A 24,257-nucleotide genomic window follows, 5' to 3' on the forward strand; every position below is an offset into this window, starting at 1 on the left:
CTCTCTGTCATGCTTTCCCGGCCCCCCTCTCTCTGAGTCTCTCTCGGAACGTCTCTCTCAGTCTCTGTCGCCCCCTGGTAACTGTGGGCTTTCCGGCCTCTCGGTTTGTCTCCGTGTCTCTGCACATCTCTCTGCCCCCGTCTCTCCAGGGGCCCCCCGCGCGTCTGTCCTCTCCCTATGTCTCTGTCTCTGTCTCTCTGTCCATCCGTCTCTCTCCCCCCCCCCGCCCCTCCCGCCCTCCCCCCTCTCCCTCTGTCTCACTCTTCGCCTCTCTCTTTTCTCTCTCAAGTGTTTTCAATTTTATTCTGAGTGGAATTAACTACCCCTGATGTCAAATTGCCGCCGAAATCGATAATAATATCTTTACAAAAGAGGATATTCTTCTCTCGGAGAACGGCCTCTGAAAAATGGAAAATTTAGTCGAAATTGATTCATTACTTGACACTTTATAGAACGGCTGCGTATTGATCGCACCTGTCATGTCCCATCTCCCCTAATCGAAGCTGAAGGCCGGCTCCGATGCCTGCTATTTTTCATAATTCCACCGCAGCCGACAGCTCCACAAACACCGCCGCTCGCCCGGCCTCCGCCTCCCCGCGCCGGCCGCCACCGCGCGCGCCCTCGGCCTGGCCCCGGCCTCGCGGGCCGCGCCTGCAGGCCGGCCCTCCGCACCCCTCTGGCCGCCGGTCGCTGCCGCCCTCCGTCGGCCCGCCCCTCCCGCGGCCCCTCTCCTGCTGTCTGTCCGTCCTCTCCGCCCAACCCCAAGCCCCAAGCCTGCTAGTCCTTCTTCAGGGACCACCCCCCTCCTGCCCCGTCTGTCCTTCTGTCTCCTCCACACCCCGCTCCTGTCCGTCCGTCTGACACCCCCCCCCACCCCCAGCCCCCTATGACCACGCCCTGGCCGGCCGCTTCCCTCTGCTCTCCGGCCGGCCTCCTGCGTGGTGGTCTGTCCGTCCTCCCCCATCCCCTGCCGGCGTTCCTCTACCACCTTCCAGGGGGTGGGGGTGGGGAGCGGTGGGGGAGGGGCGGGATGCTGTCTGCTCCCCTCCCCCGCAGCAGACTTGCCTCCCCTGGGCTCTGGATTCCTTCCCACTCCCCAACACCTCGGGTGAGGCCTGGCCCGGTTTCAGTCCCCCTCCCCCGCCCTCCTTTCCACACCCCTCTTTACCGCCTTTCTCCTCCTCCCTTCCCTCCCTCCCTGGGTCTCCCCAGGTCCCTGAGCGACAGGCTCTGCCTTCACTGGGGACCCAGAGAGGAATCGGACACAGGCCCTGCCCTCAGGGAGCCTCGAGCCTGGGTTTGCGGGTGAGGACGTCAGCCTGCGCAGAGAAAGTGCTGGCAGACTGGGCGGGGCTGTGTCCTTCAAAGCTGGGGACCGGAGTCTAATACCTGCAGGTGGAGTGGGGGCGTATACAGCAGGTGATGTAGCCAGCTTGGTGGTTAGGAAAACAGGCTCCCCCTCCCCCAACTCCCCCCACCTCCGGCCAGGCTCCACTGGCTCGGGTCCCACTTCCAACACTAACTAGCTGTATAACAGGGGGCAAGTGACTTCTGTGCCTCGGTTTCCTCATCAGTAAAATGGAGAGAATGCTAGTGACCGCAGCCACCTCACAGGGTTGTTACTGACCGAAGTCAACGAGTTCATCTCTGTGCAGAGTTTGGTCCCGTGCCCGGCCCCAAGCAATCACCGTTATCATTGTAATTATGCACGGACCCTGTTCAGTGCACCCTGCTCTTGAACTCCTGAGGTTCAGGGAGAGCCGTGCAGGGGGAGGGTCAGGAGGTGGATTCTTGAGGCGGGTGATCTGCTGAAACCCATCCTGGCTCCACTCTCGGTCGCCTTTAGTGGGTATTTCCTGTACCCAGAGACCCCCTCGCATGCGTTAGTCCCAACAGAGGGGCCTTCTCACTCCTTGGGGGTTCAAAAGAGTCTAATGGACATTACAGACCCCAGAGGTGTCCTCGCCTTCACGGGTAATAGATTCAGTCCACTGGCTGTTGCAGGCTGGCCAGGGTGTCCTCTCTCTCTTTTCCAGGGGGATTAAACACCCTGAGGGTGTTCTCTCACAGTAGGGTGTTAACTACAGTCGTCTGCTACTGCAGCCTCCCTGGGGATGTTAACTACAGCTTAATGGTCCCCCTCCTGCGAGACGCTTCCTTCGGTCAGGTAGGTGTTGGCAATACTGCTAACGAGCGACGGTGAGCCTAGATGGCTGTCACGCCCCTCCCTGGGAAGGCTGTCCGGTCAGAACTCTCCCTTCGATTGGGTTCCTGCGTGCCTACAGGACGCGGCACACTCACTCCGGCATCCTCCTCACGGATCCCCGCCAACTGCCTGGGGCTCAGAGAGGGAACGCAGACTGTCCAAAGATGCACAGCCCAAAAGGTGTCACAGAAATCAGGAAGGTGTTCTCCCGGGCTGGGGGGGGGGAGGGGGGTGATTCTGAGCGGTCAGACGGGTGTGTGCGTGCCTGCCTCTGGGCATGACTGTTCAGCCTATCTGGTCCTAGCCATCAAGGGCATCAGAGCTCTCCTGGGGGTGGGGTGGGGGTGGGGGGTGGCGGTCAGCCATAACCTCCGGTTGGGCAATGCGAGCCCCTCACAGGTGTTACCTACAGTGGGACGCCCTGGGTTGCCCTCGACAATCCCAGAGGCCGGGATTAGAGACAAAGAGATATTTAGAGATAAAGAGTATGAAAGCCCTCTTGGCTGGTGCTCTTTGCTGTCTTATGGGTGGCTGTCACTAACATTCCAAGGATGTTCTACTATTTTCCAGAAGGGTGCTGCGTGCAGTGTAATAAGTGTTGCCTCCCCACAGCGGTGGGCTCTCTAACTGAAGGGTGTAACATACAGTTAATGGAGTTCTTGCTGCTCAGGTGTCCCTTCTCTCTTCCCAGGTGTTCCTTCGTGTATTTAATGGTCATTAAGTACGTTCCAGTAGGTGTTCTCGATGTCCTGACAGTGTTCTAGCTTTCCTGAAACACCTGGAGGGTGTTGTTTCTCCCCTGAATGGCATCACGTGCAGACGAGGAGTCCTACCTCCCAGGGGGTGTTCTGGAACCTCCTCCTTGGCATTCAGAGCCACGGACCACGAAGGTGCTGGCTGGGTGTTCTCCTCAGTCGGCTGGAGGTCACAGACACCCCAGAGGTTCAAGTCCGGCTGGTGAGCTATCTTCAGGGATGCTGTACACAGTCCAGAGTGGTTCTAGACACTCGGGAGGACTGGTGGCTTTCCAGAGGGGTCTCCGGAATGGCCTAATGAAGGGGTGGAGACGCCCAGTGCAGGGGCTTCCTGCTGGCTCCCTGGAAGAGCGTGGGTCCACATGGAAACAAATGAGGGGATTCTCGTTTTCTAGAGGAACGTTTAGTATTTTTAATATGATCGTTCCACAGTAGTGACGTTCGTGGCAAGTGGTTTATTTCGTGCTTGACCCAGGGGGAAGCGCTCCCCCCACCCCGTCCTGCTGCTCCCCTCCCTCGGAGGTAGCTGTCGTGATCGCCCTGCATCGCAGCTGGGCCAAGTGAGGCTCACGCTTACTAGCTCATGTTGAGATGCTGAGTAACTTGCCCAAGTGCCTGGCGAGCGGTGGTGGGGCTGGATCCTGCTGAAGTTCTCTCAGATCCTCTCGCTCCATCCTTCCGTCTCACTCCCACCCCCCACCCCCTCTGGCGTCCCTGCCCAGGGGTCACTGGGGCTGGTGACATCTTGCATAGCTGCCCTGGCCGGGGCATATTCATCTGGGGACTGTTGTTTTGCCCCGAGACCCTCTCCCTCTTGAGGCAGGTGACTCCAAGGGCTGCTGTTCCCCTGAGAAAGGGTCACTGGTGCTTGGGGGTGGGGCAGAGCCTGACCTGAGAATGGGAGAGAAAAGTGGGGGGGGGGGGGCGCGCAGAAGCAGTGAGGGGAAGGAGGGGAAGGGGAGAGTGGATGACGAAGGCCATGGTCAGGCTAGGCCAGGGAGTCTGGAGGGGAGCTGAACTCTGGGGCTGGGGGCTGCTGCTCTCGGAGGCCTGAGGCCATGGCTCTTGTTATTTCAGCGGGAGCAGATCCGGCCCTTCCCTATCCCTGCAGGTGTGAGTGAGCTCCTGACAAGGCGTGGGGCATGTGAAGGGGAGTGTCAGCCTGCCTGCCCCGGGGCTCTGTGCTTGTCAGTGTGTCTATCCAGATGCCCTGGGCTTGTGTGTCACCCAAGCTTTGTGTGTTCAGAGGTGGAGTGTGACCGTGTGTCGCCATGGTTCTGTGTGTGTCTGTGTGTCCAGTTTGTGGGTCAGTGATTCAGGGTCCATCTGTTTGTGTATGTACTTCTCTGTGTGTGTCTGAGTGCCCAAGTGCCCACCAGGCTGTGTATCCTGCGTGTGTTTGCACTGTGTTACTGTCTCCGCGCGTCCCCATGTCCGGGTGCCTGTGTGTCTGTGTGTCCGGGTCCGTTTCGAGCGTCCAGCAGAGGTCCTGGCCGCGTAGTTGCTCCCTCCACCTCCTGCCCGCCAGTCGGTTAGTCCGCGCGTCCTCCTCGGGAGGGGCGGGGAGGGGAGGGGAGAGAAAGGGGGGGGGTCTCTCCACCCACCCCGCCCCCACCCCCACTCCCTCAGTCCCGGGATCGAACCTTATTTAGAGTCGCGATTCGACATCTGTTTTCAAATTTGATCAGCTCTGAACTTTATTTTCCGAGTTTGAGGAAAATTATATTCCATCGATCGCGCTCCCGCCCCCTCCCCCGCAGCGCCCGCCGCCGCCGCCTCCATATATCTGCGCGCCGAGCCGGCCGGGCGGCCGCGAGGGCGGAGGCGCGCGGCGCGCCGCGGAGGAGCAGAGGGAGGAGAAGGAGGAGGAGGAGGAGGAGGAGGAAGCAGCTCAGGAGGACGGCCGGCCGCCCGCACCCCCGCCCCGTCCCCGGCGGCCCGCGTCTCCGGCTCTCGGCGCGCCTCTCTCCCGCGCGTCTCTCTCCGCGTCTCGCGGTCTCTGCTCGGCCCCCCTCTCCGCGTCCCCGGCTGTCCCTCCGTCTCCGGGTCTCTCCGTCCGGGTCTCGCAGTGACTCTCGCTCCCGCTCCGTCCCCCGGGGCCCCCGGGCCTCGCCCCCCCGCCCGGCCCCGCCCCCCGCCCCGGAGCCCGCTCCCCAGGACGCCGCCGGGGCCATGGCTGCGGGATCCGAACTTTAAACACTTCTCGCCGGACCGGAGCGGAGGCGCAAACCCCGGAAAGTGAGTGAGCACCGCGGGCCGGCGCCGGGGCGGGGATGGGGGGCGGGGCGCGGGAGGTGCTCCCGAGGGACCGTCGGAGCCGGGCCGCCGAGCCCGGGGCGGGGGAGACGGGAGGGGTCGGCGGCCCCGGGCGGAGGCGGCCCGGGGTGGGGGTGGGGGCAGCGCCCAGCTCTGGGGGTGGGGGGGTGGGGGAGAGGGCTGGAGGTGCGCGCACGGGACAGGGACTCCGGAGGCGGCGGGGGGGGGGGGGGTGGGTGGCGGAGGAGTGCGTGAGAGCGCTAGAGACGGGGGCCGGCAGAGACTGGGGTCTATTTGGGAACCGGGGCCGACGGGCACACCTGAGGGGGTTCTGGACGTGCGGGGCTAGAATCCTGGGAGGTTTTAGAGACCAGGACTGAGGGCTTGAAATTTGGGCCCCGGGGGTTCAGAGCCAAGAGACTGGCTATTTGGGGTTGAGAGCTGACAGTTTGAGGCTGGAGTCAGTATGGGGCGTGGACCTTTGGGGCTGTGGTCAGTATGAAGGTTTAGCTGGGGGTGCTGGTGGTGCTGGGAGGTCTGGATTTGGAGCTGGAGTTCAAGGCTGAGGGTCTGCACACTTAGCTCTAGATATTTGGGGTCTGGATATTTGGTGGAAGGGGGTCATTTGGGCCAATAAATGGGTCTGCACACTTTGGGGCTGGGAGCTCCTGACCTTCCAGGGACTGTGTCCTTCTGGGGACAGGTGGCCAGTATGCTGCACGCCTTTGCTGTCTGTCATTCCACCACCGTCCCAGGGCCATGCTGGGCCACCTCTGCCATCTCCTCCGTGGCTGGGTCTCTCCTGACTGTGTCTCTGTCTCTTCCAGCATCTCTGGCTCCACCTCTAACTCCAAGAATCTGTCTCTGACTCTTTATCTCTGTCTTTTGGAGCATCTCTCTCTTCCTCTTTGGGTCCAACTCTCGGACGATCTCAGAATCTCTGTGCCTCTCTCTCCCCAGGTCTTTCTCAGTGTCTCTCTGTCTCTGCCTTTCTCTGTCTCTTGCTATCTCTCTGTCTCTGCCTCTCCCAGCATCTCTGTCTCTGTCTCCCCCTCGCTGGTTTCCGCTCAGATTAAGCCGGGGACCTAATTCCAGGCCCAGGATCGAATTTTCTGGCAACAAAGGGAAATAGCGAATCGATCGGTCGCTCCGGAGATTAAGAGACAAGCGGCGCGCGGATCTATCACGGCTAAACGGCCCCCCCGCCCGCTCCCCCTGCCCGGCCGGCCCGCCGAGGCCCAGACGCGCTCCGCATCGCCAAGCAGCCTCAGGAGCCCGGCTGCCCGGCAGGCCCGGCCGGCCTCGCTGAGCCCAGAGCTGACTGCGTGAGCTAACTGCGCGCCCTGCCAGGGGCCGAAGCCGCGGGAGGGATCCCAGCGCCAGCCCTGGCCCCTGGGGAGGGGAGGAGAGGGAAGGAGGTGAAACCAAGGCAGTGAATCACCCTGAAGAGCCATGCTGCGCGCACCTGTGGCCGCAGGTAACACCTTTCACTCACACCTGTGTATCAACACACCCGTCACATTAGCGTGTCCCCTTCAGTTCCCCACATCTGGACCTCCAGGTAACATTAGTCTCCTTATACCTGTTCCCTGCAGGTAACCTGTTCTCTTCATCTGTCCCTGTAGGTGTCACCTATTTCCTGTCACCTGCTTTTACAGGTAACACGTGTCCCTTGCAACCTGCCCCACAGATGCCTATGATCTCTCGGTGACACGTGTCCTCTCTTACCTGCTTCTCCAGGTAACACCTATTCTCCAAAATCGGCCCCTTCCATTCGAATCCCTGCCTCTGTCCCACGCATGCCACATCGTCCCTTTCCTACCTGCACCCCCCCATTCCCTGAAGCTCTAAACACACTTATTAAACACACTTCTCACACATTCCTGTTCACTTCTGTGTCTCAAACAGTACCTGTCCACCATATCTTCTCTCTCCCCCCCACCACACACACACACACACACACACACACACACACACACACACACTCCGTCCTTTGCACATAAGCACTCATTCTCTCAACCTGCCCCCTCCCACCTCTCCCGTCCCATACTCCTCCCTTCCAATGCTAACCTTGTCCACCCTCATACCTCTCCTTCCAGAAGCACTTCCCACTCATGTGTCACCTGAGAACACACCTGCTTCCCACCACGCTCCCTGCCTGCACCTAACGCCCCCACACTCCATCTCCCATCCTTTGGCCCAAAGATACCTACTTCCCGCTGTCTTTTCCACTTGTCAGTTCAGGTGACTCACCCCAGACGGCAGGTGCACCCACCTACCGGCACCTGTCTCCTAATTGGCATGGCTTGATTGCTCACACGTGCAGTGGGCCCTGGGCACCCTTCCTCGTGTGCCTCCCCCCTGCCATGATGTCTCCTACGAGCCCTTGTCCTGAAAGTCACCCCTCCCCCGTCCACACTTGCTGCTCACGTTGTATCTGGCTCCTTCTGTCTCTCTGTCTCTGCTTCTGTTTTGTCTCTCACACCACCACCTTATACGTACACAGGTTTGGACGGGGAATCTGACCTTGGCCTCAGGCAGCTACCTGTTGCCCCACACCGTCCCTCAGGCACTACCTACTTGTCTTCCTCCCCCACAGAACTAATTCCCCATGTTTCCCACATCCCCCCTTCCTTGCTGCACGAGGTCACCCCAGCGTCTCTCCATACCTGCCCCTTCCTCACCTGTCTGCCAGAGCATCACCGGCTCCAATGTCCTGTCCACTCACTCCTGCAGCAAACACGTACCGAGGCTTCCACACCTGTCGCCTCCCTGATCTGTCTCTGCTTTTCATCTCTTCAAGTGGGTCTCTGCCATACCCCTGGCATCCGCAGCCTGTCCACAAGCCTGTCCAGGCTGCTCCTGGCCACACTCTTGCCCCACAGACGTGAACCAGGTTCGAGTCCCCTTCCCTCTCACTGACGTCCACGTAGCTCTTGTCCCCTCACAGCTTTTTCTTTTTTTATTCTTTTTTTATTTAAATAAACATTTTATTTATTTTTGAGAGAGACCGAGCATGAGTGGGGGAGGGGCAGAGAGAGAGGGAGACACAGAATCCGAAGCAGGCTCCGGGCTCTGAGCGGTCAGCACAGAGCCCGACGCGGGGCTCAAACTCATGAACCATGAGATCATGACCTGAGCCGAAGTCGGACGCTTAACCCAGTGAGCCACCCAGGCGCCCTGCTTTTTCTTTAAAAAAAAAAAATTTTTTTTAAAGTAATCTCCATGCCCAGTGTGGGGCTTGAACTCATGACCTTGAGATCAAGAGTCTTATGCTGTGCTGACTGAGCCAGCCAGGCTACCCCCCTTCACGACTTTTACAGACATTGGGTACATACCCCAACACCTCTCAGCCACCTTGTCTCAGCTGTGCTCGTCTTCACTACCTGCTCGTGCGACCTGTCACCCTCCCCCCCCCATCCCACCCCGGCACCTTGAGAGCCTAACCTTCAGATCCCTCGCACCTGTCTCCAGCCTGCTCCCCTCTGGAGATACCTGTCCCTTTTCACAGGACATGTCACCGGCCATCTAGCCCTCAGGGAACATCTTCCTTGATGAGCTTAAGTAACACCTGTAGCATTTGCTGACCACATAACACTGTTCCCAGGGGTTCCCACACCTGCCCTCTGCATCGTACAGACTCCCTTAAGCCAGAGGCTCTCTGACTTCAGTGTGCATGGGAAACACGTGGAGGGGCGGCTGGCACATACCGCTCCGGGCCTCGCCCCAGAGACCCTGGTGCGGCAGGTCTGGGGTGGAGCCTGAGACTGCATTTCTAGCAAGCTCCAGGTGCTCCTGGCCCGCGGACCGCTCCTTGAGTAGCACCTGCCTACTCGGAACATGTTCCCAGCTCCTGCCCGGTTTCTTTGCGTTTTGGTTTTGTTTTGTTTTAGACCTTAATCTCTGCACCCAACACGGGGCTCGAACCCACAACCCTGAGATAAAGACTTGCACGCTCTACTGACTGAGGCAGCCAGGAGCCCCAGCCAGCCACTGCTTATTCAGCCTGTCTCCGTGACTGGCAGTGTTCTCCGTTCTTTCTAACCACAGTCTCGTTTCCTCCTCACGAGGCCCCCCGGGAGGCAGGTCCTTATTCTTGTCCCCAATTTACGGAGAAGGAAACTGAGCCCCGAGAAACGGAGTAGTTTCTCTGAGGTCTCAGAAACTGGCAGTTCTTGGAGGCCATCTGACTTCAGTCATCCAGGTGTCCTTACCTCCCCCACCTGCCTATCAGGTGACCTGCTTCCTCCACAGAGGCACCTGTCCGCCCTGTCACTTTGGCAACCCTTGTTTCTCCGTGACCCAGCAGCCCTCCTGCTCCCCAGCCTCGCGCTCCCCCCCCCCACTCCTGCCATCAGTCGTGTCCCATCTCGCTGCTCGTACACCTGTCTCTCGGACACCCACTCCCCGGGGCCGAGCTGGTCACTCACATCCTCACTCCCTCCCACCGTCGAAGCTGCCCGGAGCCAGCCCAGCTCCTCCCAACACGCTCCTGTCTCCTCAGACACCCCTTGCCCTGCAGAACTACCCATCTCTGCACACCCGTCTTCCCCAGCCTGGTGCCTCTCTGCCCGCCCTCCCTCTGTGTGCTTCCTCTCTGTCTCCCGAATCTGAGTCTCTGTCTCTCTGTGTATCTCTGTCTGTCTCTTCCTCCCTCCCTGTCTCTTTGTTCGCTGTGTTTCTGCACCTCCGTCTGTCTCTGTGTCTCTGTATCTTCTCTCTTTATAGGGTCTGATTCTTGTTCTCTGTGTCCTGCATTCTCTGTCTCTTTCTCATTCTCGGTCTCCTTCCACCTCTTCTTTCCCTCTCCTTTGTTCTCTCCTCCGAAAGTACAGGTTTTGGGGGCTTGAAGTCCTGACCCACGTTTGAGTCCAGGCCTCCCCACTCACCCTTGTGGGACTTTGGCCAAGTTACTTTTCCTATCTGAGCCTCAGTTTCCGCATCTGTGAAATGGGGATCACGGCACTTGCTACCTCCCAGGTCGTGTGGTGAGGATGGGGTGGTGAGGGAGGCAAGAGGACCTGGGCCAGATGGGGGCTGATCTTCCCTCCATGGCTTCCTCTCTGCTCCCATCTCTTCCCAAGGGCTGCTGCCCCACCTGGATGTTGGTGGGAGTATGTGTGGTGGGGGAACGGAGAGAGAGATGGGCAGAGGCGTCCGGTCCAGGGCTTGGGCATGGGACCCGGTGTGGGGCTGGGGACAGGGATCGATCCGCCTCGGCGGCAGTGCGCGGGCCAGGATTGCATCTTGTCACAATAATTTATTGCTCTCATCCCGTCTGATCGATGGAGCTGAATTAGCACCGTGCGATGCCCCTGGAGCCCCGAGCCTCCCCCAGCCTGGCCGGACCCCGGCCCTTCTCTGGCCCTCGTGGGATTCCCCTGCAGCCCAGGCACCCAGCTCCCATGGGCCCAGGACCTGCACTTGGCCCCAGGCTCTGGGGCCCTGCCCTCTGTTTCCTGGTTGCCTGTCCGCCTGTGCCTCTCTTCCCTTTTTGCCTCTATGTTTGCCTTCCTGGGTCTTTGACCCCATTTATCTGTTCCTCATTTTCTCTGACCCTCAGTCACTCCTCCCCCATTTTTGTTCCTCATCTGTTTCTCTGTCCCCCTCTGTTCCTGTGTCTCAGTCCCCCATCTGTCTGTCCCCCTGCTTCATCCCTCAGTCTTCCTGTCCCCCCCCCCCATCTCTGTGCCCCTGACCCCACGTCTCGCTGTACCACCTTCATCACTGCCCCTTGGTCTCTGGCTTTCTGTCCCTTTGACTCCCTGTCTGTCCCTCTGTTTCTCTGCCTCCTTTTAATATAAGTTTCACTTAAGCCCCGTTTCCTGAGCACATACTTGGTGCCAAGCCCCACGAACAGGACACCTGTGCTGTCCCCACGTGGGACACTTGGTGCCCCCACCCCTGCCTCTTGGCCATCACGGTCCAGAGGGGCCCTCTTGGACTTCGGCCACTGGGATTAGCTGGCCACACTTGCCTTCAGCTTTCTGTTCCTCCACCCCTCCGGCACTGCCAGATCACAGCCCTTGCTCCTGCACCTCTGTCACTGTCTCTGATACAAGGCAGTTGGCGGGGGGGGGGGGGGGGGGGCGGGGGAGGGTGGTGCTGGGGTGTAGGGATGAGACAGGGGAGGGAGCTGGAACTGAGGAGTCTAGGGAAGAGGTTGGGGTTCAGGATGAGGCAGGAGGTGGGACCTGGCCAGGTGGAGGTGAGGAGGAGGGGCAGGGTGGGTTTTGGAGTTGGGGTGGTAGCTAGGAGCTGGGTCAGCCCCTGGGGACCCCCCCTGCCAAAGACCACAGCTGGGCCTTGTGCTGGCCATGAGCCCACACTTGTACCTTCCCCTTGCTCCCGCCTCCTCTGCCCCTGTAGCCCCTGCAGCCTCTGCCCTCCTTGCCCACTCCTTTGCCTCCGTCCTAATCCCTCAATTTTCCGCATCTCTGCCCCTCCTCTCCTTTCTCCCTGACGGGGTCCCTCCTTGGAACAGCTCGCTTCCCGACCTCTGTCTCCCTAATTCACTTTGTCCAAGCGGCTCTGACTCACTCCCCTTTTCCAGGTTTCCCTAACTCGTCCCCTTCTGTCCCCCTCCGTCTCCCGGTAGGTGTTGCTTTCTGCTTGTCTCTGTCCCCCACCCTCCCTCTCTGGGTGTCTCCCCCCTCCCTCTACCCGCCCCCCACTCTTCCTCCATCTCTTGGGGTCTCTGAAGGGGAAGGCAGGGGGTAGGGAAGCAGCCTGAGCTCTGGGTCCACATCCGCGGTGGCGCCTCCCGCCCTCCCCTCCCCTCCCCCAGTGCTGTTTGGTAGGCGGGGTGCGTGGCACTGCGGCTCCCACCTCCCCGGGGACGCTCCCCCCCGCAACTGACACGGTTCCGCGTGCTGGCCAGAGCCCCAGGGATGTTCGTGCAGAGACTGGGACTCAGGGAACGAGAGAGATGGAGACAGAGAGACAGACCCAGAGACACCAGCGAGAGGGGGAGAGAGGGGGAGAGAGGGGGAGAGGGTGGGTGTGAGGTCTCTGGTGCTGCCACGGCTTGGTGCCTCTCGCCTTCCCCAAATCGCGTCTCCGACACACCTTCTCCGGGCCGGGAGGCCGGTGCCTCGTCTGTCTGTCCGCCCGTCCTCCTGTCTCACACAGAGAGTCTGGTGTGTGTGCATATGCGTGTGCACACGCGCAAGCTACCGTAACTGTGTGTGTGTGTGACACTGCGGGGGGTGGGGGGTGGGGGCGGGCTTGACGGTTCATGTGGCTGTGACTAGTGTTGCAGTGCGTGCAGACGTGACCTGCGGAGACCTGTGCGTTCCAGGGCAGTGGGGACTAAGCGTGGGAGCGGGAGCCCGTGGGGGCTGGGAGACGCCGTCTGAGCCGTGTCTGTGAGCCTGTGCGTGCCTAGTGCGTGTGACGCTCCTCTGCGGGCATCTGGTGTGACTGCCCACGATTCTGGAGTGGTGCGGAGTCTGGACTTTTGAAGTCTGCTGGCCTGTCTCGGTGACCAGGACGGCCCACGCCTCTGCAGGCCAGGAGACCAGAAGGCTTAATCCAAGGGAGGCGTGGGGGGGGGGGGGGCGAGCGGGCACCACCCCAGGAGCTGGGCTGGCGAGTGTGGGTGTGGGACACCGTGAAGGAGGGGCTGTGGTCACAGCTCCCACTCGCCCACCCCCACCTCCACCCCCACCCGCGTCAAAACCGGCCGTGTGAGCCTGTGTGGCGGTGCGTTTTGTGTTAAGGAGGTGCCGTCGTGTCTCCGAGCCTGTGGGCTTGTGTCCGAGTCCGAGGCCGGACGTGAAATGATCCTGCGTGTGCCCCGAAGAGTGTCGAAGGCCCTGTGCACTTGTGGTTGCGTGTCTACGTGTGCCCATCCGGCTGGTGCGCGTATGCTCTTCACGTGGGAGCCGACGCCCCAGCACGCGTGAGGCTGTGTGTGTGATGACGCGCGGGCACAGACGTGTGCTCCGCGCTGCCCTGTGTGTGTCGCGTATATTCCGTGGGTCTCTGTCATGGGGGCCTGCGTGCTCCTGCCCCTAGCATTTTTTTTTTTTAACTTTTTAATTTTTTTTTTTGAACATTTATTTTTGAAAGACAGAGTGCAAGCAGGGGAGAGGCATCATGAGAGAGGGAGACACTGAATCCAAAGCAGGCTCCAGGCTCTGAGCCGTCAGCACAGAGCCTGACGCGGGGCTCGAACCCACAGGCCGTGAGATCATGACCTGAGCCAAAGTCAGATGCTTAACCGACCGAGCTGCTCAGGCGCCCCGTCTGTCCCTGCGCGTTTCGTGTGCCCGTGTGGAGATGCGCTAGCTCTCAAATGAGCCAGCCTGTTGTGGGGATGACGGCGTGTGGCCCGGAGAGAAGCAGCCAGCGGCGTGTTGGTGTGCGAACGTACGTACACGTGCGCTCACGCACCCCAGACGCAGAGACGCCCCCGCGCGGGGGCAGGCTGAAGCATTTGGTTGATGCGGGCAGGGGTGGGAGTGGGGGTGACCTTGGGGGTGGGGGGGGCGGGCAAGTCCAGGCAGGAAAGCCCCCCGTCCCCTTCCTGGCCCAGTCCTCCTCGGGACAGCCGCAGAGGCCCCCTTGGTGCCTGCGGTGAGACCGCCTTCGGGCCCGTGTGCGCACAGATGTGGGCAGGTGCGTGTGCGAGCACGCGCGCAGGTAGCGTGCGACAGCGGGCGGCTGGGCCGTGTGCGGCCGGAGGGGACAGGGCGCACGGTGCGCGACGCGTGCCTACCGGTGGGGGCCTGGAGAGGGTGGTGCGAGAGTCTGCCGTGTGTCCGCTGTGTGCACTGATGTGTCCCGCGTGGGCGTGTGGCCTAGGGAGGGGCGTGTCCCCGGCGCGGGTGCAGACGGAAGGTCAGGGTGTATACGCGTGTGTGTCTAGCTGTGAGGTGTGTGCCTGTTGGTGTGTGTGTGCGTGTGCGCGTGCGGGGGCGGCAGCGGGAGAAGGGTCTTGGGCCGCGTCTCTCTCCTCTTTAGACAGAGCCCCGGAGAAGATATGAAATTTAAAAAAAAAATCAATCTTCATTCCACTTGTGCAGATTGTGTTAAGGGGAGGGGGTGCTGGGTGAGGGATGAAGGGGCGGTGGGGGGGGGGGTGAGGCCCGAGGCGGCTCCCGAGGCGGCCGGAGCAGCTTAGAGAAATCAAGACAACTGGTTAAACCCCAGCCCAGGGGGCCGGGGTGCTGGGGGGGGGGGGTGAGGAGACCAGAGGCGAGGAGAGATGTGGAGAGACAGAGAGAGACAGAGACGCCCTAAGACAGAGACAAGAACCGCAGACCCTGAGACTCTTGGAGCTCCAGGCGGACAGAGGGATGGAACAACAAAGACCTCTGTGAGACGGACCCCGCCAGCCCGTGGGCCTGAGGCCGGGAGCCCCATCTCTAGAGAGACAGAGGCAGACGTAGGCCTGAGACAGTGCCCGCTTTATACACGCAGACACGCGCTGGAGAAGTGTGGGGGGGGCGGGTGGACAGACAGCCGGACAGACGGCGGCTTGACCTCCGAGTGACCGCCTCGCCGCGACACAGCCCGTCACCCAGTTGGCCTCTGGGTGTGAGCGTGCTGCTGGGTGGGCTGGTCCGTGTGTGTGTGTGCGTGTGTGCGTGCGGTCTCATGGTGGCTGTATCGGTGCCACGTGTGCGTCTGTGTCGCCGTGTGTGTGACACAGGGTCTCTGGTGCTGGTGCGTGTGGCACTGTGTGCAGCTGTTGTGTCCCTCGCGTGTGTCCCTTGTGTCCCTGGATGGCTGTGCTGGTGTGTGTGTCCCGGGTGGGTGTGGCCCCATGTCCGTGCGCGCTCGTGTGTCTGCGTGCGATTGTGTCAGTGTGTTTCTGTCCAAGGTTGTGTGTCTCTGCTTCCGGGTGGGATCAAGGTGGTGTGTGTATCCCTAGACAACCGTGTGTTCCTCTGTGAATATCTGCGAGCGTCGTGATTGTGTGTGTGTGTGTGTGTGTGTGTGTGTGTGACGGTCATGGGGCGTGTGGCTGTTTTGACCTGCGTGTCTGTATGTTGCGTATGACACGGGGGGGGGGGGGTGCCGAGGGTGCCGTGTGGGTCTGTGTGAAGTGTGCCTGGGCCGGATTGTGGGTCTGTGTGACCGCTTGGTGAGGAGGGGAGAGGCAGCATCTTGCCTGCCCAGCCCCTCTCCCCACACTGCTGCACGCACACGCACAAGCACACACACATTCAGTGCCGTGGCTGCAGGCGGTGGAGATGGGGGGCGGGGGGGGGTAAAGGAAGCAAAATAAAATTAAAAATTAAAGCTGGCCCGGAGTCCCCATCCGCACGGCGCAGACCGGCGGGGCGGGGCGGGGGTTTGCAGCGGCTCCCCCTCCACAGCTACCGGGTCTGGGGCCGGCTGTCCGTCTGTCCAGCGTCCTAACCGGGCCCCTGCCTGGCCCTGCAGCCCCAGCCCCGCAGGCCCCGCTCCTTCCACCGGTCGATCGGCGATCAATGGGGCCAGGGGGGCGCCAGGGGCAGGGCGAGATCAAAGGGACCCCAAGAGACGGACAGTGGGACGGAGACAGAGATGGAGACAGAGACAGAGATGGAGAGACAAGGACGTGGGGAGGAGAGACGTGGAGAGACGTGGGGACCCAGAGAGAGACACGGGGACCCTGAGACGTGGTGCTGTGGACCCTGTCCGTCAGGGCAGGGACCCAGTCCCTGTGGGCCTGACCGGACAGAGACGGGGACCGAGAAGGGGCAGGCAGAGATGGCGAGACGGCAGAGACGCGTGAGAGATGCGGGGGGGAGCGTGGGAGCAGGGCCCGGAGCGCCGATCCCACGGCTCCTCGTTATAACGTGTCCGGAGGAGGCGGCGGGGAGTTGAAAGCGTCGGGAAGAGAAATCAAAACCAACACGGAAATGAGAGGGGCCAGTGGGGGTGGGGGCGGGGGCGGAGGCAGGAGGGAGGGGGACCCGGAGAGGCAGAGCGAGCGGGAGGTGGGAGAGAGGTGGCCGGCGAGGTGCGGAGGAGCCGGAGCCTGAGCCGGGAGGGAGATGGGGAGACTGAGGCGGGACGGGCTGGGGGCCGAGCCGGGGTGGTGGCACAGCTGGGGAGAGGGGAGAGCCCGCGGAAGAAGGGACGGAGGGGATGGGGTGCGGGGAAGCCAGAGATGGGAGAGACCCGAGGGAGGTGGGGGGGGCACAGGGGTTGGGGAGAGGGGGTGGGAAAGGATGGGAGGAGACCCCCTGGGTTGAGGAAGACAAGGAAAGAGAGAAGAGAGATGGAAAAAAGGAAAAGAGATGAGGAGACAGAGAAGGGGAGAGAGAGAAGAGTGGGGGGGGGGCGGGGGGGGGGAAGAGACAGGGAGGGAGAGCAACAGAGAAAGTTGGGGTGATTGGATGGAAGACAGGGGACATGGGGGTGTGGGGGCAAAGTGGCCGCAGGAAGGGGGGACCCTGAGGAGGCAGATGAGGTGGCCGGGGGCCTGAGTGATGGAGAGGACCGTGTGGGAGAGACGCAGTGGACACCGGGTGGCGGGGGGGGGGGGGCCGCCTGGGTGCCCGTGGGGACCCGGCAGGTCTGGAGGGAATGGGCCATCTGCCAACTCTTGTCTGCCGTCCAAGGGGTGAGGTGGGGCTTGTGGGGAGCAGAGCAGCCGTGCGGGGTCTTTGGGGAGAGCGGTGTCTGCGGGGAAGGCTATCTTATAAGAGCACGTCGTGGGGGTGGGGTATTTGAGGGGGGTGTCTGAACGAGGAGGTCTGAGAAAAGTGCTCTCTCTGAAAGGTGGGGTCTCAAAGGGAGGAGCGGTGAGGGGCTGAAAAGTATCTAAGGGGGAGGATGTGCCCGAGGGCTGGGTGTCTGAGAGGAACAGATGTCCAAGGGTCTGGGGGCGCGTGGGGGGGTGTCTGTGTAGTGGGGTATCCGCGGGGGAGAGGCTGTCAGAAGGGTAAAGGTTCTGAGAGACGGGTGAGGAGGGGGGAGGGGGTATTTGAGGAGAGGGGTATCTGAAGGAGTAAGGGGTCTGAGAGAGAGGACCTGAGAGGGGAGGCATGTCCAAGGAGGAAGGGGTGTCTGAAAGAGGAGGCATATTCAAGGGGGAAAATATGTCTGAGGGAGGAGGCAGATAGGGGCACAGGTGTCTGAGGGGGGAGGCATATCCAAGGAGGAAGTGGTATCTGAGGGGTGCTGTTTGGGAGAGGCAGATCTTAGGGGAAGGAGTGTCTAAGGGGGTTGTCTCGAGGGGAGGCATATCCGAGGAAGAAGGGTATCTGAGGGGGGGCCTCCTGGAGGGAGGCAGATCTAAGGGAAGGGGTGCCTGGGGGGGGGGCTGTGGGGTGGGGGAGGCAGATCTAAGGGGAAGGGGTGTCTGGGGGGGCTGTCTGGGGAAGGGGATCTGAGGGGGGCTGTGGGGTGGGGGAGGCAGATCTAAGAAGGGGTGTCTGCGGGGGCTGTGGGGTGAGGGGAGGCAGATCTAAGGGGAAGGGGTGTCTGGGGGGCTGTCTGGGGGAAGGGGGTCTGAGGGGGGCTGTGGGGTGGGGGAGGCAGATCTAAGGAGAAGGGGTTCTGGGGGGGCTGTCTGGGGAGGGGGATCTGAGGGGGGCTGTGGGGTGGGGGAGGTAGATCTAAGGGGAAGGGGTGTCTGGGGGGGCTGTGGGGTGAGGGGAGGCAGATCTAAGGGGAAGGGGTGTCTGGGGGGGCTGCGGGGTGAGGGGAGGAAGATCTAAGGGGAAGGGGATCTGAGGGGGGCTGTGGGGTGGGGGAGGCAGATCTAAGGGGAAGGGGTGTCTGGGGGGGCTGTCTGGGCGAAGGGGGTCTGAGGGGGGCTGTGGGGTGGGGGAGGCAGATCTAAGGGGAAGGGGTGTCTGGGGGGGCTGTCTGGGCGAAGGGGGTCTGAGGGGGGCTGTGGGGTGGGGGAGGCAGATCTAAGGGGAAGGGGTGTCTGGGGGGCTGTCTGGGCGAAGGGGGTCTGAGGGGGGCTGTGGGGTGGGGGAGGCAGATCTAAGGGGAAGGGGTGTCTGGGGGGGCTATCTGGGGGAAGGGTGTCTGAGGGGGGCTGTGGGGTGGGGGAGGAAGATCTAAGGGGAAGGGGATCTGAGGGGGGCTGTGGGGTGAGGGGAGGAAGATCTAAGGGGAAGGGGATCTGAGGGGGGCTGTGGGGTGGGGGAGGCAGATCTAAGGGGAAGGGGTGTCTGAGGGGGCTGTCCAGGTTGGGGGGGCAGGTGCAAGTGGTAGGGGTAGGGGTCTGAGATCAGGGAGGCGCATCTGTGGGATCCCTCCTTCAGGGTGCTGGGGTCTGCTCTGCGGGGGCGGGGGGCCCTCTCTGGGCTGGCGGGTGAAAGCTGGGGACCACTTGGGAGCTAGATGAGCCAGCCCGGGGGGGAGGGGGGTCCACTGGGCGGGCCAGGGGGTGGGGGTGAGGTTCAGAGCGAGACAAATCTGGGGCGGCCAGATAGAGACCCAGAGACGCTGAGACGGATGAGAGGTCAGGCACGAGCCGGCCGGAGAGGCGGCGGCGGCGGCAAAGCTGGTGCGGGGCGGGCGGGTGGCGTGGCCAGCCAGCGAGTGTGAGTGAGCCAGCGAGTGGGAGCAGCGCGGAGGGAGGCTGGGGGCGACGTGGGTAGTGACTGAGGCACAGGGTGAGGGCGAGGCTGCGGGAGGAGAGGCTGGGAGGCAGGGTCCGTGGGATGTGGGTGGAGAGGGTGGCGGGTGGCGGGCCGGGAGGGCCCATGGGGAGCGCCCGCCCCACTGACCCCTGTCTCTCCTGCCTGTCCCCCGCCTGTCCCCCGCCTGTCCCCCGCCTGTCCCCCGCCTGTCCCCGTGTGTCTGTCCCGGCCTCTCTGCAGGGCTGGCTCCACCATGGACTGTAGCTGCGTCTCCGACCTTCTCTTCGCCCCGCCCGCCCTGCCGGCTCTCTGGACCCCCGGTAACTGGCCCGGACCTCCTGCCCCTCCCAGCCAGCTGGCTCCTCCTTTCTGCACCTCTTCCTGTCCTCCCTCCTCTGTCCGGGTCTGTCACGGTCCCCTGAATGCAACCCCCAATGAGAAACTTGGCCAAAAACTTCACAGCCAGATGTCCCTGTCACCTGCCTACTGGGATGTGAGGGTCTTTGGAGGGTAGGGGAGGTGTTGGGGTCCGAGAGGGGTAGGCTCCTGGGATCCGAGGTGCTGGGGTCTCGGCCTGCTCCCACCCAGGACCTTGGGCAGAGAGGCAGGTACTGGAGACGCCCGGGCAGTGATGGAGCAGGGCAGGGACCAGAGGGGGCACCAGGCCAGGCGCGGGTGTGCAAACGGACAGGGGCTGCCTGGCCAGGGGGACGTGGAGCATGGTCCAGCCAGCCGGAGCCCTGGGACAGAGGATGGCCTGCTCAGAAGCGGACACTCAGAGCTGGGGATGTGGACAGTAAGACCGGCTTGGACGTGCATTTAAGCCCAAGTCACACGCCCCACAGATGGGGAGTGCGCGTGTGCGTGCGTGTAGACTGGGACTCTGTGCCTGCTAGTTTGGGGGCTCGGAGTGTGTCCTTGCGTCACACGTCAGTGCTTCTGGAAGAAGTGGTCGCACTGGGAGAGTGTATGTGCAACGTCTGTCTTTGTGTGAGCTGGCGAGCCTGCTCGTGCGCGTGCACACACACACACACACACCCCTACCTGAGCGTCTCTGGGCTGGGTGGGGGGGTTTCTTTGGGGCATTGGGCACAGCATGTCTGCGTTTTAGGATTGGGGGTGTCTGTGGGCTTGTCAAGCACGTACCTGCCTCGGGGGTGAGGCGCTCTCGACCATTACTTCCCGGTGCGTGTCATGGTCCGGGACGGAGGTTTCGGTGCACTTCGGGCTGCGTGGGCGGGTGGGTGCCCCCCCCAGGCCTCTGTGTCGGTGTGTGCGCGGTGGGGGGAGGAGTCCTTGTATCCGTGGGTCACTGTGACTGAACTGGGGGGGGGGGGTCTGTCACAGTGTGTCTGCGGGCTGAAGTTGCGGGTCCTCTCTAGTTGTGCGTTGTGGGTCCCGACAGATCCAGTCCGTCTGAGGAAATGTGTTTGAGGGCACGTGGTGGTTCCGGACTGGGTCGTGTACCTACAGGTGTGGGGCAGTTGTGCCCTGTCCTCTCGGGGTCGTGTGTGTGTGTGTGTGAGATGCAGTAGCGGGTGTGGAATGGGCCGGACCTCACGAGCTGATTGAGCCCCATCACCCGAAGTAAGAAAGACCCAGAACGGGGTTGAGAGAAAAATTCTCCCTTCGGGGAGGAAACCGCCTCGCCTCCCGAGCCCTCGGCGGGAAGGCATTAGCGCCGATTCTCACGCACCAGCACCAGGCAGCCTGGGTGGGACCCTGCTGCTCCTTGCCTCCTACCGCTGAAATTCTATTAAGCCAGAGAGGGCAAGGACCTACCCTGGGGCAACACAGCAAGTAGGTAGCTTAGCGTTGTCTTCCTCCCCAACCTTGGTTCTCTGTAGGCTGATCCTGCCTGCTGTTCTCAGGCCTGGGCCCGCGGGTCTCTGAGGAGGGAGGGAGGAAGAGGATGTGGCCCAGGATTGAGCACAGAAGTGGGCTCAGGGCCTTGTGGATGGGAGGGGAGATTCAGGGGTGGGCGAGATCCTCCCCTTTCCATCCAGCTTATTCGGCACATTTGGACAGTAGGGTGCAGGCCACCCGTGTGTGTGAAGCGTGTGCCGAGGGGCAAGCCCTGGGTGTTACAGAGCGCGGGTGCCTGCGTCTCGTGGGTTTGGGAGGCCGTTCTGCAGGCGTGGTCTCAGCCCGCGTGCGCCTGTCAGGCTGACACACGCGTCCCGATGCCGCACCCGCCAGTTCTGCCACACTGTGTGTGATTTGGGCCTTTGGCGTCCTGTGCGTCTCCCGTCATGGCTGCGTTGTTAGTGGGTCTTGGTTCCGAGGGGCCGGAGACGTAAGATTGTGTGTTGGGACGGACGTGTGATGCCAGGTATCTGGTGTGTCCGCCGTGGTGGCACGTCGTGGGCGAGGTGTCGTGCCCCAGCAGGAGCGCCGCCCTCGGGGCCACCTGTGTCCCACGGTGTAGCTGGGCATCCCTGGAGTGTGAGGGGACGGCTGTGTGCGTGCTGCAGGTTTACGCTTATGCACACTGCTCTAGGACCGACAGAGCCAGGTGTGGGAGGGGATGTGGCACGTGAGAGTATAAGTACACGGACCGGTGCAAAGACACACGGGCACACGGGCCTGGCCGCCCCAGGGCAGGGTCAGCGGAGGGCTTCAGGGAGAGATGGAGCAGGGGGCAAGGGACAGGGAGGGGGTCATGCAGCAAGGGGTCAGGGGTGTTCCAGAGAGCAGGAGCGACTGGGGGGCTTCTCAGGGCAGGGCTGGAGGAGGCAGTGGGAGGAGGGCTGTCCCCGTGTCGGGGGTGCCCTTCCCCTGCAAGCTGCCCCCTCCGTTTCCTCCCCACGGTCGAGGCCGCAGGAAACTGATCCCTCCCACCTCCACCCCGGGGGCGCTGAACCTGGCAGACTTCAAGTGCCAAGGTCGAGGATGAGGCTGGAGGTGCCACCCCGGGGTCCCCGGACAACGGAGTTCTTGCCTCTTTGGCCAGATGGGGGACTAGACACCAGCTGGGGTAGAGAGTAGGAATTGGGTCCCTAAAGGCATCAAGGGGTGGGTAGCTAGCTGTTCATCAGAGGCTGGGAGTCGGGGGAAGACCGGATGCCTCTCGGTTCTGGAGTCCAAGTAGGACCGGGAGCCCTGGCCTCGGTGTCCTGACCCGGGGCCACTCCCCTGCCTCCTGTCCCCAGGGTTTGCCTTCCCAGATTGGGCCTACAAGCCGGAGTCGTCCCCTGGGTCGAGGCAGATCCAGCTGTGGCACTTTATCCTGGAGCTGCTGCAGAAGGAGGAATACCAGGGTGTCATCGCCTGGCAGGGGGACTACGGGGAATTCGTCATCAAGGACCCTGACGAGGTGGCTCGGCTCTGGGGCATCCGCAAGTGCAAGCCCCACATGAATTATGACAAGCTGAGCCGGGCCCTGCGGTGAGGAGGGGTGGGGAGAGGCCGGCTGGCACCTTGCCCCTTCTCCCCTCCCTGTCCCTCTCGACCCCCACCCCCTGGGGCTTGCCCTCAGTCTCCTGGGGCAGAATCCCTCGGATCCCAGCGCGCAGTAGCTACTGTGACTACTTGTGAGCGGACGGGAAGCAAGGAGGAAGGCCGGAAGCCAGCGTCCCAGCCTGCTTCACCCTTTCCTTGCCTTGTGACCTTGCTGAAGGGACTTCTGTGAGCCTCCGTTCCCCCAAACTATAGTGTTCTGTGCACCGTGCCTGGCACAGAACGTGAGTTAGGGGCCCTGCCCAGCATTCCCTCATTCTCTCTCTAGCTACTACTACAACAAGCGGATTCTTCACAAGACCAAAGGGAAGAGGTTCACCTACAAGTTCAACTTCAGCAAAGTCGTGCTGGTCAACTACCCGCTGTTGGATGTGGCAGCAGCCACCACGGGCTCCCCACTCTTGCTGACCCCTGGTCCCTTTGGGGGGACCTCTGGGCCAGATGCTCCTCCCCTTACCCCTGAGGTGAGTTAGGGACACTGAGGTCCCAGCAGTGGGTGTCTGGTGCCCCCCCTCGCCAGCCATCAACCCCTGGGGACGGGGCAGCCACTCTGAGCGGTGCTGCCTCCCCCCTCCCCCTCTAGACCTTGCAGACCCTGTTCTCTGCCCCTCGCCTGGGAGAGCCAGGGGCCCGGGCGCCCCTGTTCACCCCTGAGACAGACAAACTGCGTCTGGACAGCCCTTTCCCGTTTCTGGGCTCCGGTAAGAGCCTGCGGGTGCTGGGGGAGGGGGGGGATGCCGCACGTGTTTGAGGGGAAAGGATGGGCAAAGATGGGGAGAGACAGGATGCAGGAAGGAGGCCCGGGGCGAGGTTGTGTGTGTGCACGTTTTAAAAGCCACAGGAGGATTCGTGGAAGGCAGGGAGGGGGGAAACTAGAGAGGGAACAGCCTGGGAGAAGGGCTTTCGGGGCGCCAAAGGAATGGGGAGACCCGGGGAGAGCTGGGGGCAACCACAGGGTGGGGGGCGGCAGATGTCACATGGGAGAGAGGGGGAGAACCGGGTGGAACACTGCAGGCAGCCCCGGCAGTGGAGGTGTGCCCGGCCTAATCCTCTGTCCCCTGTACTCACCAGGTGCCACCGGCTATTCCAAGCCCCCTGGCCTGCTGGGTCCTTATGGCCGCGCCTTCCCAGAGTACCCCTGGAACTTTAACCCGTACCTCACGGGCCCCTTCCCCAAGCTGCCCGCCTCTCTCTACCCCCCACACTTCTACCCCAACCCTCTGGCCGGTCCCCTGGGCCACCTGCCCTCAGCAGGGGCAGGGGGAGGCCCCACAGCTTCACCCCTGCTGGCTGCGACGGGGGAGGGCCTGGGCCCTGAGCGCCCCTCGGGCCTGGCAGCTGCCCCTCGCCTGGCACTGCCCGGAGCTGGGGGTCCAGAGGCTGCGCTGGGTGGGAAGGAGGACAGCGACTCGGAGCTGGAGATCACTGATGTCAGCGGCTGCAGCTCTGACAGCGAGGGCGACGAGGGCCTCCCTGTGCCCCCCAAGGCCAAGGCGAGCAAAGGGGGGATCGGCAGCTGAACCATTGAGGGGTAAAGGATTCTGCCAGGGTGGGGGCTTGGGGGGGGGGCAGCCTCTGCCCTGGTCCAGTGTGCCCTCCATGTCCTGCCCAAGGCCAAGGCCCTGCCCTCGGCCCCTCCTAGGACCGGCCACATGGTCACCCACCTTCTTTCCTAACCCTGGGTTGGGGTCTCACCTCCCCCTTCAGAGGGGGAGGGGACACAACGGTCTCCAGCCTCTTTCCCAGGCTCCAGTTTGAGGGGGCTCCCCGCCTGGCCCCACTCCGAAAGTGCAATATGGCGCCCAGCCTCTCCTGCCCGCCCACCCCTGTGCTGTGACCTGCGTGTTCGTTCGGCCATGTCTGCTCTTGTGCCAGCCCCAGTCCTGACACCCTCCCCACACAGGCCCCCTGGGGACAGGGAGCTCAGAGCAATAACCCCGCCCCCAGCCCCTGCCCAGGAGGGCCCCCTCCCCACAACCCCCAACAGCCACCTCCAGAGAGTTTACTACAAAAATAAAAGAATGGAAAGGAGTGTGAGAT

The 24,257-nt window shown here is 62.4% G+C and overlaps 1 protein-coding gene across 1 annotated transcript; it reads left to right on the forward strand.

Annotated features, from left to right (window-relative positions):
• The first annotated feature begins 4,867 nt into the window (after nt 1–4,867).
• ERFL (ETS repressor factor like) lies at nt 4,868–24,257 on the forward strand. Its single transcript, XM_027037673.2, has 6 exons — nt 4,868–5,199; nt 18,999–19,078; nt 21,911–22,145; nt 22,486–22,681; nt 22,801–22,918; nt 23,289–24,257. The coding sequence occupies exons 2-6, from the start codon at nt 19,012–19,014 to the stop codon at nt 23,735–23,737; spliced, it is 1,065 nt and encodes a 354-aa protein (XP_026893474.1). The 5' UTR covers nt 4,868–5,199; nt 18,999–19,011; the 3' UTR covers nt 23,738–24,257.

This window comes from Acinonyx jubatus, chromosome E2, assembly GCF_027475565.1.
Source record: "Acinonyx jubatus isolate Ajub_Pintada_27869175 chromosome E2, VMU_Ajub_asm_v1.0, whole genome shotgun sequence".
NCBI classification, from domain to species: Eukaryota; Metazoa; Chordata; class Mammalia; order Carnivora; family Felidae; genus Acinonyx; species Acinonyx jubatus.